The sequence below is a fragment of the Maniola hyperantus genome, chromosome 9, assembly GCF_902806685.2.
Source record: "Maniola hyperantus chromosome 9, iAphHyp1.2, whole genome shotgun sequence".
NCBI lineage: Eukaryota > Metazoa > Arthropoda > Insecta > Lepidoptera > Nymphalidae > Maniola > Maniola hyperantus.
Window position 1 is genome coordinate 3521159 of NC_048544.1, and position 18993 is coordinate 3540151.

At 36.8% G+C, this 18993-nt stretch overlaps 2 protein-coding genes across 3 annotated transcripts in view; one reads left to right on the forward strand and one right to left on the reverse strand.

Annotated features, from left to right (window-relative positions):
- Positions 1-1618: 1618 nt before the first annotated feature.
- LOC117985133 (mitochondrial potassium channel-like) lies at positions 1619-6048 on the reverse strand. The gene is made up of 6 exons (XM_034971823.2): positions 5684-6048; positions 4470-4619; positions 3358-3520; positions 2748-2926; positions 2176-2251; positions 1619-2091 (listed from the first exon to the last, which is right to left on the reverse strand). The coding sequence occupies exons 1-6, from the start codon at positions 5936-5938 to the stop codon at positions 1814-1816; spliced, it is 1101 nt and encodes a 366-aa protein (XP_034827714.1). The 5' UTR covers positions 5939-6048; the 3' UTR covers positions 1619-1813.
- Positions 6049-8926: 2878 nt separating this feature from the next.
- The window catches only part of LOC117985420 (lysosome membrane protein 2-like), a 49047-nt gene continuing 38980 nt past the window's right edge, over positions 8927-18993 (forward strand). For both annotated transcript variants that reach the window (XM_034972128.2, XM_069501002.1), the window contains exon 1: positions 8927-9173. The gene's annotated coding sequence lies outside the window, so the exon portion shown is untranslated. The remainder of the gene's footprint in view (positions 9174-18993) is intronic.

Consider the following 18993-nt stretch of genomic DNA (forward strand, 5'->3'; position numbering starts at 1 on the left):
AATGATTACCCTCTATGTTGTCAATGCACATCCTACTCTATGGTTGGATGGGTTGCATGCATGTTGCATGCGTCCACCGACCGCGCTGTCCACCACTCGTCAATGTCGAAGATGTCGAACGACTAGGGAGGTGACAGGACGTGATCATTGATGCACAATAATGTCATGGACCATGGACTATTCAGTTTTTAGTAAAAATTTTAAATTAAAATGTTTTGTTTTGTGCAGTGATACTTTTCATAGTCAATGCAGTCTATTTTTTACAATAAATAAGTACCGGTAGCCTTTCTAAAATTCCAATATTTTTTTATTTAAACTTCCTGATGGTACCGCTTCATGCTTGTGGCAAACAACATACAGCAAGCAATAGCAAAGACCGTGCAGAGTACTTTTTATACACAGTATTTGGCTATGGTCCAGTCGGATCGAATGACAAGCATAAGCAAACACCCTTGATTCTTTGTGTGAGGCAAACACCCGTCCACACCATAGTCTTTATAGTACACACGCTTGCCAGTGCTTGTTGTTTACCACAAGCATGAAACGCGTTCATTATGTAAGTGCATCACGCTTGTGGCAAACAACAAACAAAAAGATCGGCAAACACCACAGATGCTGTCAATCGGAATGCTTCAAAGGGTTGGCAAACATCCGTGCATACGCTTGCCGTTTGTCATAAGCGTGGGCCGCATCCATAACATAACGTTCTTTAAACGAAAACGAACGAACAAGACGAACGTCCCTACTTTTTTTTTGGGTACTTGGGAAATGTTGCCGTTTATAGGAAAAAAATCTACCATTTCGCCTCTGATCAAACTTTTGACGAAGATATTAGAAAACTCTACTCTATGTTAGGCGTTCAGCCTCTGTTATTATCACAGCTTCTAATTTCGTTTATTTTAATAACAAACTTAGGGCCATTAAAAAGCCTTTAAAATAAAATACAAACATTAGAGAAAGATAAATAAATTTTAATGCAAAGCGGCACTGGTTTAACAAAAATATATTTTATCAATAAAGCAGACCGTCAGCAGCATTCGAAAATGGCGGCTATAAACATACATAAGTACCTTATTTTAAAATGAATATATAACAATATTATGTATTAAGCCTAATTAAGTTAGTTATAAGTTAGATAATCATTTGGATAAGACGACCTCTACGTACTACGCACAAACGTATCTTTCCGAACAAATAATTTTTCGGAATGCAACTAGCTTTTGCTTAGAACTAGTCTTAGTCTGTTATACTAATTTTGACGGTAGGTACCATAAAACATGAGTTTTGTTTAGAATGACCAATCTAGTAAGTAGTACATAGAAGTCGTTGTTTGGATACATATTACACATAGTATTATGTACTTCTTAAAAGTGCTAGGTATAGAATTTAACCTAAGCCTAACCTATTTATTTAATTTTATTAGAGGTAGAGAGAGACAAGTAAACAGTCAAATTCATAAAATTGCAAATTAAAAAATTCTTTACAATGCTTGTACTTTTATCGAAATATATGTTAAGAAAACAATCCAAAGGTGAAAAATAAATTACTTAAATTGACTACAAATACTCATTTAAATGGAGTGTAGGTTATAACGGTATCAGTAATAAAATTTCACAAGTACATTATTACTTTATTCACCACTTTTACATAATATATTCAAACCACCGATGTCAAAGAATTTTTCCACTAAGATCCGATTTCGCATAGGCTCGGCGAACATTATAAAATACACTTTTCAATAACTTTTTCTTACAATTAATAAATATAATATATTAACGTTAAAAAATTCGGTTTGAACTTTGAACAGAATAAATCAACTGATTCGCCCGAACACATTTCCGAAGATAACAGCTGCGCACATAAGGATGCCAAGAGCAGTTATAATTTGGTTTGCCTCTAAAGTACTAGTTGGTTTCAACTCTTGAATTTTGTCCCGATCGATATCTGCTTCTCCTAGTTCCTGATGTACTTCAGATAATGCTTTTGCTAACTTTGCGTCAGATTTTGCGCTGGTTTGTGAAGCAGCTATTATTAACCGTTTCAAATCACGAATTTGGGTTTCTATTACATGTTCTTGATGATTTAAGTGATCTGAAATAACATAATATAAACGATTAATTTGGTACCTGCAAAATTATTTAGCACTTTCATCAAAATATATCAATGTTTATTTACCGATCAATGACGACTGTTTATTGATTAAAGTGTTTATATTCTCTTGCATTAAATCTAAATTGTTGGCGAGTTGTTCCTGTAAAAAAAAGATATTTATCGACCACAAACAAATTAAAAATAATTGTTGAAAGGTATTTTCTACTATCGTTAAATATTTTAATGACCATTCGCATCCTTATGGGCTTGAGAAATATTGCGAAACTGAACCTATTATGACATAAATTAACCTTTTATATGTACTAGAAATAGATATTATAAACATATTGTTATGCCATCCCAATAGTATAGTTAGAAATGTGTTCAACAAAATGTTACCGATATTCATCAAACTTAGCACTTTTATTTATTTATTAAGGAATGTCTTACTTTTGACCTTCAGTCCATTAATTACAAATCCCATGAAGTATCATGGGATACGTCAACTACGAGTACGAAAAGATTTTATGCATCCTGCGTTTACTTTTTTGTAAAGATAATGATGATTTAAAATAAGAGAAAACCAACTTTGATGAACCAACAAACAAACACTAGATAACAGATCTTTAGGTTTTTTTTTCAAAACTATGGTTAACCTGATATGCGAACTCCGTTTTCATAGCCTCGGCAATGTCAGCTCGACTGGCCGATCCACCGCCTGCGATGGTGTACAAAACACTTGCACTTCGCGCCATTTGCTGCTCCATTAAGTCCTTGAATTCATTCATTTTGAGACGGTTGTTTATAGTGGAGCCCCCTATACCTAGTAATGTACCTAGAAAGTACAGGTACTACATCAATTTAACATGACATGTTTCATGAAAATGAGTCTAAAGACGTTTAAAGTCGCATAATAATGACATTGTTGTAACCACTTTACGGTTTTCAGATTTTTCCCCGAATGTCTGCTATAAGGGAAAGTACCCTGTAGGTTTCTTGACAGACTGACAGACAGACAGACAGACAACAAAGTGATCCTATAAGGGTCCCCTTTTTCCTTTTGAGGTACAGAACCCTAAAAAACACAAATTAGTTAAAAATGTCCTTTTTTCTAAGAATGAGCAAAATACTCGGCAGTTGTTCGTATCAAAAACTCTAATTACAATATAATAATAATAATAATGTCCTTTATTTTAGGCAAACATATTATTAGAGGTCAAATATAAAATATAACATAAAAAAAAAATTGATACTTTAGGCACTTACCAAAAATTGAAGCGACAATATACCAGTATTTATTTCGTTCAGCGTGTGCCCTTTCTCTTTCATGGCCAAGTTTGACAGCTGCTGACATAGTTGCAAAAAGTTCTCTTTCTTCTCTTTCAGCATCAGAGAATAGTGTACGCAACGCCCGCTCTTGGATGATAAGCTACCAAAATGGTAGAATTTTTTGAAGCATGGCAACATTAAAATCAATACTAAAATGATACTAAAATTCAAAATTTTAAAATAGGCAATGCAAATTTTTTTTTAACGAAACTTATGTATGAACAAAATAATATTTTATTAAATTACTAGCTGATGCCCGCGACTTCGTCCGCGTGGAATTAGGTTTTTCAAAAATCCCGTGGGAACTCTTTGATTTTCCAGGATAAAAAGTAGCCTATGTCACCCTCCAGGTCTTTATCTATACCTACCCATGCAAAAAATCACGTCATTCCGTTGCACCGTTGCGACGTGATTGAAGGACAAACCAACAAATCAACAAACCAACAAACAAACACTTTCGCATTTATAATAAGGGTACTGATATTATTGACACTGACTCAAAAGCAATTAATTCAAAACTGGAAGATTTTCCAGACTTCTTATCCATATTCCATCCTAATCAGTACCCTTATTATAAATGCGAAAGTGTGTTTGTTTGTTGGTTTGTCCTTCAATCACGTCGCAACGGTGCAACGGATTGACGTGATTTTTTGCATGGGTATAGATAAAGACCTGGAGAGCGACATAGGCTACTTTTTATCCCGGAAAATCAAAGAGTTCCCACAGGATTTTTAAAAACTTAATTCCACGCGGGCATCAGCTAGTATTATAATAAATGTGAAAGTACTAGTCTATCTGTTTGACACCCTTTGATTTGCATGTAGATTTTCTCTATGTACATACCTACTAGTAAAGATTTTCAGAAATTCAGATAAATGATTGTGTAGCTAATCTAACAATTTTATCTATCATTTTTAGGTATGATACTAAAAAATCTCATAAAAATAAGTTTGATCAACTTAAAGGCAAATCAAGTTTTAACACAAAGTGCATACCTAAGTTTAAAAAAAACATATTTGTAATTAAAAGGATCTTATTTTCATAACTACCTTGTGCTCCTCAGTACAAAGATGTAGGTATTTCTCGTCCCCTTTCATGGTATTTTGCATTTCTGCATGCAACTCTTTGAGCCTCGCCTCAATTGTTGCCAGTTCTTTACCCATCTCTCGCCTCCTCTCTTGTGCTGTCATGAAACGCTCCTGTAGCACAGAAAAGTATACATTGATTAAACCAAGTTTGTATTATAATATCAACTCAAAATAGTATAAAACAAAGTTGCAATCTGCATTTGCCTATACTTTTAACTCCTAAAAGTGAATATTAAAGTAATTTTCAGTTTCACCTATATTTAGAACACCATAAGGAAGGTGATCATTGTAAACAGAACTCTATGGGGCTGTCTCCACGAGCGAGAGTATCGCGACGAGTCCGCGCTTCTATCGTCGGGTAATCTCCACGAACGAGCGATTATTCCGCCACCATATCGTCACGACTCGTGACGGAATCACAGCGTGTCCGCGACGACTCGTAACGGAATCGCCGCATTTTCGATGCGTTGTGCTTTTGTTGAAAGAGTTATAAAATATAAACTTTTGTATGTCAAACATTGTAAGTACTTATATTGTTTAAAAAGCTTGTCGATACGTGTCCTTGCTTGGCGAGAGGCAACGCTGAAATCATATTCAATGTACTCTGTGGCTGAAATGACGCTGCGTTTGAGAGCGCGCCCGCCGCGCGCTCGCTGCGAGAGCGCTACGTTCTGCGGCGAGCGCGCCACCAGTAGCGACGATACCGCGGCGATAGGACGACGTTACGCGCGCACATTGCCACTCGTCGCATCGCCGCGATATCATCGCCGTGTGGAGACACGTTCTTAGAGAGTATATAGAAATACGTGGCACGACGATAATATCGTCGCGATACTCTCGCTCGTGGAGACAGCCCCTTAGAAGATAAATTAAAATAGTTCCTTATGGAACTGGATTGTTTTTCTAAACACACTAAATTATGTTCAAAATTAAGAAGTATCACAAATACTTATATACATTATACAACATATAATATATAATATGTAGGTACCTATATCTTTTAATAAATATCTACCTGTTAGAAATTAGAATACAATGTATGCATGCTACAAATTATACAAACAAATAGTACAGGTATCATAAAAATTGGCAGACGTTCTAATATTACAAATATTTAATAGATATGTACTTATATTCATTTGGGTTACTAAAATGTAAGCAGATAATCCACTTACTTGGGCTTCGATAACTGTGTTTTGTATGGCCATGATTTCTTCAATACCAGTGAATTTCTCATACCTTGACACCATTTCTTTGACCCTGTTGACAATACTTTCATGTTTGAACTTTTCGGCAATTTCTGTAACCCGAGTAGCTGGCACATACTTGGTTATCAACTGGTCAACCTTTTCCCGGCTGCTTACTTTGATCTGAGGCAGGTTGAATTTGTCTTTAACCTTTAGTGCGATCTGGCGGAGGCGGTCGGCCATGATTTCATATTAAAAATATTATTATTGTAGTAATTAACCTTTCATTATTTCTTTTTGGATGATATCATTTCTGTAACAACCGAGGTCGAACTTCGAAGGAACAGCAACCGAGTAATGTCAATTGTCAGCTGATTGTCAAGTGTCAACTGTCAATCGTCAATTTGACAGTGACAGCTTTTGTTTGACATTAGAATAAAGCTGCGTTCAAAATAATTTGTTGAAGAACATAAAATACAGTAAAACGGGTAACATTGGTATAGCAGCAGGAAATCCAAGGTGCCACTTAAAAAGTTTTGCGTAAATAACTCCAGCAACCACGTGCTGCCAAGCGGATTAGCGTTCCAGTACGATGCCGGGTAGAAACCAGTGGGGTTTAATGAACTTTCACACCCCTTCCAGGTTAGCCCGCTAACATAAAGAACACTAAAGATAATATTGGGTAGCCGGTAGGTACAGTACGCGGCAGAAAGTAATGTACATCGACATTTAGAAGGAGATAGCAGATTTGTAGAGCGTTGTCCCTGTCATGGAGACCGACAAAACGTCATATTATATAGGTATGAGTGGCAGAGACAGCGCTCTACAAAGCCGAAATGTCATTCTAAAGGCCGATGTACAGTACTTTCTGCCGCGTACTGTATGTAGATTCCTCCAATACCTATCTCTTTGCGGAACACAAAAAAATTATCATTTCGTCCCCAATCCATATGTATAACGCAATATTCTATTACTTGTGATAAAGCTATCACTACTAAGTAAATAAATAAGAAAATGTGTTTGTTTGTTTGTTTATCCTTCAATCATTCCGCCACGGAGCATGTATTGATGTGATTTTTGTATGGATATATTATATCCATACATATTATGTAGTTCAAAACCTGAAGAGTAGTATAGACTACCTACTTTTTATCCCGGAAAATCAAACTTTTCCAACGGGATTTTGAAAATCTAAATCCAAGCAGACAGCCGAAGAGTCATCTAGTTTCTAATAGATATACGTAATAACCCTACAAATGACCCTTTCTCTTGTTATCACTAAGACAGCATACTCCATAATATTATTTTATTGTTATCTCTAGCTAGCGCAATAGAATAAGGACAAAGAGAGGTCGTACTGCTTCGTTTTCTTGATTATCTCTTACTAGCTTATGCTCGCGACTTCATCCGCGTGGATTACACACAATCCTCTATGCACTGCACTTCCGTCATCCGAGTTCTATCCGTCATCCGTGAGAATACCAGCGATTACCTACGCGGGCTACAACATTTAAGTATGTCATTAGCTTCCATACAAAACATAATAAAAGAACGTATTTTCACGGACTCGGGTCGTATGAGTGCGTAACCGTTGTTACACGTATACCTATAATATTCAGAAAATTTCCCCCCGGCCCCGTCAACAAAAAAATCGAAGAATGATTAGGTAATTAGTATAATATGCTATGTTGCAGTACATTCTGAGATTAGCGCGAACAGACAGACAATAATCTTAATATTAAGTTAATGACAATATTATTTCCTGTTTTTGTTGTATGTGTATTTATTTATTCCCTTGTTAATTTTACTCGGCCAAAGGATCATAGGTCAGGTTCAAAACCAACTTATCGAATCAATAGCTTGGGTTATCTTACCAATAGGCACTTACCAAGTTTATTGTCCGCTATGTACCTACCTACCTAGTTACAGCAGAGATCTAGTTTAATTTGTAGCTATCTATTCAGGAAATGTGTAGGTACCTACTTTACTAGAATATGCCCGCGACTTCATCTGCTTAGATTTGAGTCATCGTCATCATCATCATTATCAACCGATAGACGTCCACAGCTGCAGGGTTATTCCGTATCTCAGTGGCATAGGTACTAATTTCGTGGAAATATGACTTGCTTTAATAACGGTGAAGGAAAACATTGTGAAGAAATATACTTGCTGGATAGATTTCCATCATGTTTTCAAAGGTGTGTGAAGTATGCCAATCCGGACTTGACCAGCGTGATGGATTATAGCCAAGCCCTTCTCAATCTTCATGTTTAAAGTATTTTATGAGGCGTATAATGTAGTAGGTAGGTACTTATTTTTCAAAAGAGGATCGCGCAAAACATCGTTTCGACTTACGCGAATATAGAGCGTAAAAATAAAATTAAATAGAGCGTATAGTGCGTATATACGCTCTATTTTTTTTTTGGAGATACAACAACTTACGTGGGAGGTACCTCGAGATTCTGGCGTAGTGTTTATACCCCTTTGGGCAAAACGAGTAACGACATCATGAGAGTTCAAAACACACAGACTACTAAGCCTAATTAGTGGTTTTTTAAAAAAAATTATTCAGATACAAGTTACGCCTTGACTGCAATCTCACCTGGTGGTAAATGATGACGCGGTCTATGATGGAAGCGAGCTAACCTGGAAGGGGTATAGCAGTTTTTATTAAAACCAAAGGGGTGTCCCTTTGGTTTCTACACGGCATCGTACCGGAACGCTAAAACGCTTTGCGGCACGGCTTTGCTGGTAAGGTTGTAACTAGCCACGGCCGAAGCCTCTCAGCAAAACAGACCAGAAATTAAGAAATTATAAAATTCCAAACCCCTGCCAGGAATCGAACCCGAGACCTCCCCCTAATAAGACTACTTACAATGCTTACCACTGCGCCAGTCGTCAAAACGTGGTTCGTGTCAAAACATGGCGTCCCATAGATTTATTGAAGAAGTCGTTGGTTTAAAATAAAATCTAAATAATATTGTGTAGGTTCAAGTTATGGTTTAAAAGTACCTATTGGCCTTAAAGTGTAACACTATGTCCAATACAGGTTTTCATCATAGTACCTAGGTACCTAACAACACGCATAGTCTTCCCTTTTAGGTTAAATCAACTTTGACCTACTAAGATAACAGAAGCAAACACCATATTGACTGGTAAGTACATTCATAGGCGCATTGCGCATCTTCGTATGGGTGCCAGCCCTCAGATGTACCCGGCAGATGAATGGCTCACCAAAAGTCAAGCCTAGAGCATTGAGCCTACAGTTGTGATGTTTCGCAACACCGCATAACGCGTCAACGTTTGCCCGCAAAGCGCGCGCGTTTTGACGGATCGAAATTCGATTTTTTTTAATCGATACGATTTTACGTCGAACAATTTCAGCGAATAATTTTAAAAAAATATGATGTGTTAAGTATAATAAAAAACGGGATATTTTTTAGTGAGTGTCCGTTCCTTGGATATTATTTTCTTTGTGGTAAGTTTTTTTTTTAATTTTTACTTAAAACATTTAGGAATTCCAAAATCAATAATAATTTGGAAGTTTAAAAATTCAGTCTATTATAATATTAAAAAATATTAATTAGGTACTCACATGTTATTTTTTATTATATGTAAAAAAAAGTCGCAATCTACGTTTGTCTGCGTATTTGCATATAACTTCCAAACTTCTTAATGGGTTCAAATGCAGTTTTCATTATAATTAAGGACATTTCTAGTGAAGGGCTTCATGCAAAACCGGTGCACATTAGCTAATATTTTACCATTTGAATTTAGAAGAAATCGTTACAACATTTTGGTTTATTGCAGATACAAAATGTTGTAACCCTGCATTAATTTGAAAGTAGAATAAGTAAGTGATGCCATATGTGTTTTACATTTTAATTTTGTCTAGTTCATAAATTTATTTTGTGTGAAATTAGAGCAAGAAAAAATTACGTTATTAGTGTATTACAATGGTAGGTATACTAAGCGCCAAAATAAAATTCATCTACTACTAACTAGATTATTTGCGAAATAATATACATAATCGGTAGTAATATAACCAAATATTTTACCTAACTTGTTCTCAAACTAGTATCTAAGTATCTAGGTACCTATTTAGTAAGTGAACGCAACATCGATCTAAAGTTCACATGTTCACGGTAGATATCAAGTTCTACCTAAGTACTATAATATACTAGCAGAAACTATTTTCTTGTAGGTTTATACACTACTTAAAACGTTTTAGGTAGGTTCCTATATTATTAGCACATATTTGTGTTCATAAACTTGTTTATAAGCTCATAGGTATAAATATATACGGAATATTGCGGATATAAATGATTATTTTATCGAATGAATTTTTACGATCAGCGAAGGTGATATATTTATGGTATGATTCCGAACCACGCTGCACGCAGCAGCGCTGCCGGCTGCCGCAACAGTGCTGTGACCAGCTGTCACAGTCCTGTCACGGCACTTCTGGTCTCCATACAATATCTATAAGTTTATAATATGACATTACATTCCGAGCTAGGCAGCAATGTTCCGCTACGTTCCGCTGCGTGCAGCGTGGTTCGGAATCATACCTTAAATCTGCGATCTTTTGTCTTACTTTACTAGCAGATCCGCCCTGCTTCGCTAGGGTAGGGTGGAATTTGATATACCTACCTACTCAGTTGATAGAGTTCATCAGTCAGTCAGTCAGTCAGTCAGGAAAGTAGATGAGCTACAAGCTCCAACGTCCATCAGATATATATATTTTGGACTCTTGGAGCTACTAGAAATGAGTTGGCAGGTTGGACGCTTGGCAAGACGAACTACCCACCTGTTACGCGGCAGAAAATAATGTACATCGACCTTTACAAAGAGATAGCGGTTTTATAGAGCATTGTCTCTGTCGTTGCGACCAGCAAAATATCACATAGGTATGAGTGACAAAGACAACGCTCTACAAAACCGAAATCTCATTCTAAAGGTCGATGTACATTATTTTCTGCCGCGTACTGTAATTAGTAGGTAAGTAAAGTTCAAGTTGTGAATACATATTTTGGCACCGCACTTGTAAGTTGTAAGTAGGTACCTACATTACTACTACATTAAAAAAAATGTAGGTAGGTACTTAACTATAGTACGCGATTAGGTAGAGATGGTAATCGGGGTATGACACAGGGGACGCCCCGCACACCCGCACCTCACCCGCGTTCCCCTCACTGGGTTAACGCTGGGGGTGTGCGGGGCGTTCCCTCCCCGATTGTCATCTCGACCTGTCGCGTAGGTACTATATGTATAGATACCTAGGTAAATAGGTGCGTTTTTCGCTTTGTTTTTTTTCCAATTTAACGATTTATTAAGATCATTAGTGGAATGTAGAAAACCGCAAGTTCTCAACTTCACAAGTAAGTGCAAGTTAAGATACTTAATAAACGTCAATTTAAAAAAAACCGTTATCCTACTAGGAAGCTCCTAGGTGATTAGCACCTTTACTACAGAGTGCAAACTAAACTACCTAATAACTAAGTAGTGATTCGCAACTTCGCCTCCTAAACTCCTAGTTCGGAAAATCTATCTAAATTTTCTCGCTCACTTCGCTCGCGGTTTTATTTTATCTTAGTTGGTACCCGCAACTTCGTCTGGATGTATTTAGGTTTTTAAAAATCTCGTACTTAATGATGTACTTAATGATTTTTTAGATATTTTCTTTGGAAATCGAAAACCCCCCTGAATGGTTAAACTTCAAGGATCTGGCAGGGGGTTACCACAATACTAAAGCATAGGCATAATAAACAGATCTATGATACTACGAGTCTGGCAATGCATGACGTGATTTCTAAACTTAAACTAGGAAAAACCGGCCAAGGGCGAGTCAGACTCGCGCACTGAGGGTTCTTTACTATAATCGTATTTTATCGACATTTTGCACGATAAATCAAAAACTATTATGCCTAAAAATAAATAAGTTTTAGAATGTACAAGCCCTTTCATATGATATGTATTGACTTGGTATTGTAATCTTACTTTGAAAGTTGAAACTAGCAATATTTGTTCATGACCACAATTTAATTTTTTTTGTGTGATCTAACCCTAAATTCACGGTTTTCAGATTTTTCCCCAACTGCCAGCTATAAGATCTACCTACCTGCCAAATTTCATGATTCTAGGTCAACGGGAAGTACCCTGTTGGTTTCTTGACAGACAGACGGACAGACAGACAGACAGACAACAAAGTGATCCTATAAGTGTTCCGTTTTTCCTTTTGAGGTACGGAACCCTAACTAGGAAAAATAGACCTTAGTTCTTAATACGTCATTGTTTTAACAGTGTGGGGTAGGTAAGTGTGTAATTTTAAACAAGAAAACGATTCTCTACACCAATCTAGAATGGTATGCGTAGGTAGTGGTGCTGATTCTGAGCACACCTAAAAAGAGTATTTACATCCTCTTCTCACTAATGTAATATGAAAAGGACAGACACAGTTAATTTAGAGCCGTCAAACCTCGTGACTTTAGTTGCCAGTCACAAGCCTATTGTTTAAATTCGTATCGTGCACTAAAATTTAGAGTCTTTAAATGTAAAATTCATGATCCGTCCTTTTTTAGCATTATTAAAAAGAAAAAGATGCAGATACCTACTCTAAATTTGGTTTACAGAAAGACAAGAGAATCGGCGCAAGTGTAGATTCAAACAAAGGATTGATTTTTAACGGCATAAGTGCTTATTTTGATGGTCTAAACCAGTTTCCTGTACCTCCTTTCAAGGCTAGATTCAACATTTAAACCATTCGTAGGTCCGTATTCTTATGTTGTTTCTTTTTTTCTTTACTTTGATTTCTAAGTTAGGTACCCACATTCGTTTCGGTATTTCTTTATTTTTTGAGGTAAAGGTGAATACTTTGATCTACCTAGTTAGTTAGTTAGTTCCAACTTATTTTTAGTTAGGTATTATTCTAAGTTTGGAGTCTCTTTGTAACTTGTAAGTAACTAACTACAGCTTTGTCCGCGTAGATTTAAAAGCTTTTTAAAATTCCCATTTTTATTTTCCGGGATAAAAAGTATCTTACATATGTCCGTCTTCGGGAGTCTTCTCTATGCCAAACGTCAAGACAGGTTCAATTCAACTATTTAGCAGTGACAGAGTAAAGGTTACAGACCGACAAGATACACTTTAGCATATTTTATACAAAACTTTAGCATAATTTTAGTGCGAGTCGAACTCGAAGAGTTCCGTACCATCTAGAAATCTTATAGAAATCTTAATAACATTTAGATTTCTGTGGTACCATTGCATCGTACAAGAAATAACTAATAATTTTCATGGTGGCCATTTTGAAATTCTCAGTATTTGTCGTTATAGCGGCAATAGATTTCACATATTCTGTTAAAATGTCTGCTCTCTACCCATTACGGATCACGAGATAATCCCACTGACGAACGGACGGACAGCGAAGTCTTAGTTATAGGGTCCCGTTGGCATCCTTCCGATACGGAACCCTAAAAACTAGATGATGCTCGCGACTTATGCGCGATACGCTCATCGCGACGATGATGTCCTCGTAGATTTAGGTTTTTTCAAAATCTCTTGGGAATTCTTTTTGTCCTGGGAATTTTCTGGAATAAAGAGTAGGTCCTACCTAGCCTATATTATTATTATATGACTCTCAAGGACTTTAACTTTTATAGATAGGTAGATACGGTCTACTTATTATCTTTACCTATGAAATTGCCGATCTAGTGTGGAGATCGATTATTATTTTAAAATACCCGTAAGAACTCTTTTATTTACTTGGATGAAAAAATTCCTGTGTCCGTTTCCGAGATGCAAGCTATCCTTGTACCAAGTTTTGTCAAAATTGGTTGAGCCGATGGGTCTATATGAGGTAAACATACAGAAAGCACACTTGAGCATTTATATTACTAGCTGATGCCCGCGGCTTCGTTTGCGTGGATTTACTTTTATTCCTGTGGGAACTTATAATTTATTGCCTTTTTAATTGTTTTTTTTTGCGATAACAATTAAATATTAAAATTACAAATCGAAAATATCATAACGAGGACACGCACAACAGACGGAAACGTTTAAGTGCGGAAACCAGCCCAGAGCGAAGAAAGAAAGAACGAGGTAAGGAGGCAGGGTGCCCAGAGCGCTGGCTGCGTTACCTCGTTGAATATCCAAACTAATTATGCTGACCGAGGTGACTGCCAGTCCTCCAGTTAATTGTCCGGGATAAAAGTATAGACCATCCAGATTTTTAACTACATATATCAATTGCAAAAAATCGCGTCGATCCGTATAGCGGCGTGATTGAAGGATAAACCAACAAGCTTGCCCATTTTCTTGAGATTTGAGAACGAAAACCGCAATTTTAAGGGTTCCGTAGCCGAATCACAAAAAACGGAACCCTTATAGATTCGTCATGTCAGTCTGTCTGTCCGTCTGTCTGTCTGTGTGATTTTGGGTTTCCCCATACTTAGAACTGAAACTCAATTTTTTTTTTCATGAAACCCATAATATGTGTGGGGTTATCTATGGATAGGTCTTCAAAAATGATATTGAGGTTTCTGTTCTCATTTTTTTCTAAAGTGAATAGTTCGCTCCCCCTGTAACTTCTAAAATAAGAGAGTGATAAAACTAAAAAAAATATATTATGATGTACATACCATGCAAACTTTCACGAAAAATTGGTTTGAACGAGATCTAGTAAGTAGTTTTTGATTTATCGTTGCAAAATGTCGATAAAATACAATTGTACTACGGAACCCTCAGTGCGCGAGTCTGATTCGCACTTGGCCGGTTTTTGTTTGATGAAAAAGAAGCTAAGTGTTGGGAAATTCATCATCATCATCATCATTATCAACCAATAGACGTCCACTGCTGGGCATAGGTCTCTTGTAGGGACTTTCACACGCCACGGTCTTGCGCCGCCTGGATCCAGCGGCTCCCTGCGACTCGTTTGATGTCGTCCGTCCACCTAGTGGGGGGGTCTTCCAACACTGCGTCTTCCGGTGCGAGGTCGCCATTCTAGCACCTTGGGACCCCAACGTCTATCGGTTGTACGAACTATGTGCCCTGCCCATTGCCACTTCAGCTTCGCAACCCGTTGAGCTATGTCGGTTACTCTAGTTCTCCTACGGATCTCCTCATTTCTGATTTGATCACGTAAAGAACCTCCAAGCATAGCTCTCTCCATGGCCCGCTGAGTGACTCTGAGCTTGCTTATGAGGCCCATATGTCATCACTGGCAACACGCACTGTTCGAAGACTTTGGTCTTCAAGCACTGAGGGATTTTGGACAAGAAGTTGGGAAATTGCAGTCTACTAATTAAGATGTCCTCGTCGTGTTTAAATATTTTTTATCGCTATTTAAGAAACACGGTCAGACGCGCAACTTAGTGAACGTCTAAAGCATGTCCAAGGGTATCAATCGGTTAACAATTTACATCTTCGATAAATATTATATTATATGAATGCTAAAAGATGGATTTTGATGATGCCATGATCACAAGGTTTCTATTGAGTATTTTGTAATTTGAAAATGGAAAATGGCAAGTAGGTATATAGTTATTAATTATATTATAATTATTATTTTTTAAGTATATTAGCCATGTTAAATGACTAATATTCCCCTTTCCTCTCCAACTAAGCGTCAGGCTTGTGCTAGGAGTAGGTACGACAATAGTCGTATACTTAACGGGCGGGGTTTGAACCGTCAACCTTTCGGTTTTCAGTCTACTCCTTTACCGGTTGAGCTACTGAGGCTCTAAATTGGTTAAAATGCACATAATTCCGTTAGAGTTGCGTGCCCGGGATCGAACCCCGGACTCCACTATAGAAGGCTTAACGACTTAACCACTAGGCTATCAGCGCTACTGTTATGTGCGTGCGTCTTATTATAATATTAGGGTTCACAATCCTCGAAAAACAGATAACCTATGAACCCTACTTAGCATGATAGTTTTCCTTTAAAATTGATTATATATACTACTGCTGTGAATTTTTTCACGTTCCTATATACTATCATTTGGCTGATAGAGGGGGGGGGGGGGGACACACACACACTTGACTCTAATAAAAATTAGCACTTTAAAACATCATATTTTACAAACGGATCTAGATATCAAAAAATTATGTTCCCACACCCACAGTATTTTTAAAAGACCCATTCAACGATACCCCACACTATGGGGTAGACGAGAAAAAAAATTCATCCCCACTTTACGTGTAGGGGAGCTACCCTAAAAAAATATTTATCAAAATATTATTTCAGCACTTTGTCGGCGTGATACAGATTTGTAGCACTAATAGTCTCTGAGATTAACCGAGGACGGACGGACAGACGGACGGACATGGCAAAACTATAAGGGTTCCTTGTTTACTACGGAACTCTAAAATGAATCACTAAATGTGATGCTCATCACAAATCTCGAGAACAGCTGAACCGATTTCGCTAATTCTTTTTTTATAATATTCCTTGAAGTAGGTACGAGGATAGTTCTTACGGAGAGAAAAATTTAAAAAATTTGAATCGACTGTTAGGCGGAACGAAGTTCGTCAGGGCAGCTAGTACAATAATAATGATATAATGAGTAATCCACCACTGTTTCGGAATGTCGTTCCTATCTACTAAACTAGATAGTCCGGAAATCTGGCAAAGCATACACAGATTATATTATTATTCTTTGTCTCTTGGAGCAGAGGTTAGAAGACAGGGGTCATGGCGACTGGCGACAGCGTGCAAGACAAAACAAAGCAATTTTGCCCTTATCACGAACCTTCAACTCTATAATAATAGTCCTTTGATAAAATAATATGTTGACTTTAGAGAAACAAATACTTAATATTATACTAAATAAACTAAATAGGTACCGACTTATTGAGATATCTTCCGTGATTGATTTATTCTGAGAAAGTTTATTATTATATCGGAAATATTACATACTAGCTTCTTCCCGCGACTTCGTCCGCGTGGACAACACAAGTTTGAAACCTCAATTTTACCCCCTTAGGGATTGAATTTTCAAAAATTCTCAGCGAATGCCTACCTCATACATAATAGCTATCTGTATGCCATATTTCAGCCTAGTCCGTCCAATGGTATGATAGATCTGTCAGACAGTCCAGTCAGCTTTTCCTTTTATAGGTAAACTAGCTTATGCTCGCGACTTCGTCCGCGTGGACTACACAAATTTCAAACCCCTATTTTAACCCTTTAGGGGTTGAATTTTCAAAAATCCTTTCTTAGCGGATGCCTACGTCATAATAGCTCTGCATGCCAAATTTCAGCTCGATACGTCCAGTAGTTTGAGCTGTGCGTTGATAGATCAGTCAGTCAGTCAGTCAGTCACTTTTTCCTTTTATTTATTTAGATTTAGATTTATTTTATTTAAGGGGGGCAGAGCGGCAAGCCGACATCCTAGAGGTTGGGACTTGGGACCTATGAGGATATACTTCTAAGAGCATAAAGGAAACGTGTGCCGAAAATACGTTATTTATTTTGAAGTCCTTATAATATATTATACCCATACTATAAGGGATGGATATTAAGGTCACAACCCTGCCTGCCTGTCTGTGGTAAAACCACAACATTTCGCATTTATACTTAATATTAGATTAGATTGTCTCCGCTATGACTTGGCCCATGGTGTTGCCCAATTCGACCGGAAACTTGAAGGACAAGTACCATGAACTCAAGCCAACCAAATAAACGCACATGTCTATTGTTTGCATGTTTTACTGTAATTTTCTTCATTATGGGGTCTTTAGATAGAGGTTTTGGTAAGTACAGGTTGATTCGGCCTTCCCGCGGCACGGAGGAAACGTAAAAGGCTTTAAAAAAACTTGAAAATCTTACCCATATAAAGGTAATTAGGTAGGTATATATAAAATTATAAACTCCAAATTCGTTATATTTTACAGATACTTACAATTATTATAATTTACAATCATATTTATCATACAGAAATGTCACTTTTTAAGAATATTATATAAACTATTAGAGCATTTCAATTATGCATAATTTGATAATAAATAGATAAGTAGGTAATATTTTAAAACCTCATTATTTTGTGGAAACATTAGATACTACGAGTATTTCAACACTCGAGGTCAAGTTGTATATCTTTATGGTACCTACCTTCACCAATGTTCAATGGTTTCAATCCATACTAATATTATAAATGCGAAAGCGTGTCTGTCTGTCTATGTGCTAGTTTTTACGGCCCATCCTTTAAACAGATTTTGACAAAATTTTGTACAGAGATAGTTTGCATCCTGTGGCTGATATAGGCTACTTTTACCCCGGAAAATCAAAGTTTCCCGGGATTTTCAAAAAAACTTAAATCCACGTAAGAAGGTACCTAATATACGAATTTGCGGCCATCATCTAATCGGTACAGATTACAAAGTAATAAGTAGGTATGTAACCTGCTTATCGCGAAAAATCAAAGAGTTCCCACGAGACCACGAGATTTTCCAAACATTGATTTTTTCTGACATAAAAATAAACAAATCATGACAACTTTTTGTTACACCTATCATATTATCATGGTAGGGGCAGTGATCGCAAAACAAGTACCTACCTACTTAGAACAAGAACTTCCTTTCCTCAGAACAAGGACTGTTAGAAGTAGCCCTATTGTGACACTTACTGTTAGAGCGAGATAGCTAAATGCATTTAAGCTCTTGTTAGAACATGACAAAATGATTATGTTTTGTCCTTATCAGCGTGGCCACTTTTTTTGGCAGCGTGGCCACTTTTTTTTGGTTGCCAAAAAAAAGTGGCCACGCTGATAAGGACAAAACATAATCATTTTGTCACGTTCTAACAAGAGCTTAAATGCATTTAGCTATCTCGCTCTAACAGTAAGTGTCACAATAGGGCTAGGTACTAATAGTCCTTGTTGAGCACTTTGCGTAGGTCGTAGATTAAGGATTAAAATTTTTTTACAAAAAAAATAAAAACCGACTTCGATACACAAACACTAAAAATTGAAAAATAATTTAATTTATTACCGAATATATTATGTATACAAGAGTTAATATAGTTCCATAATAATACTTTTTGGTGCCGGTGCCAATTAGCTTTAGCTGCGCGAATTGTCTAGACTTCATATTTTTATGAGACTCCACAATGGCACCTCATTGGCACCGACCCCAAAAAATATTATTATGGATCTATATTAACTCTTGTATACATAATATATTCGGTAATAAATTAAATTATTTTTCAATTTTTAGTGTTTGTGTATCGAAGTCGGTTTTTATTTTTTTTGTAAAAAATTTTTATTTCACAATTTTTAGTGGTCCCATGGAATTATGCT

Coding starts and splice junctions, on each gene's coding strand:
- LOC117985133 (XM_034971823.2), bottom strand. CDS start 5,938: ATGGCCGACCGCCTCCGCCAGATCGCACTAAAGGTTAAAGACAAATTC. Junction 4,620..5,683: donor ACACAGTTATCGAAGCCCAA/GTAAGTGGATTA, acceptor TCTGTGCTACAG/GAGCGTTTCATGACAGCACA. Junction 2,092..2,175: donor TAAACAGTCGTCATTGATCG/GTAAATAAACAT, acceptor ATGTTATTTCAG/ATCACTTAAATCATCAAGAA.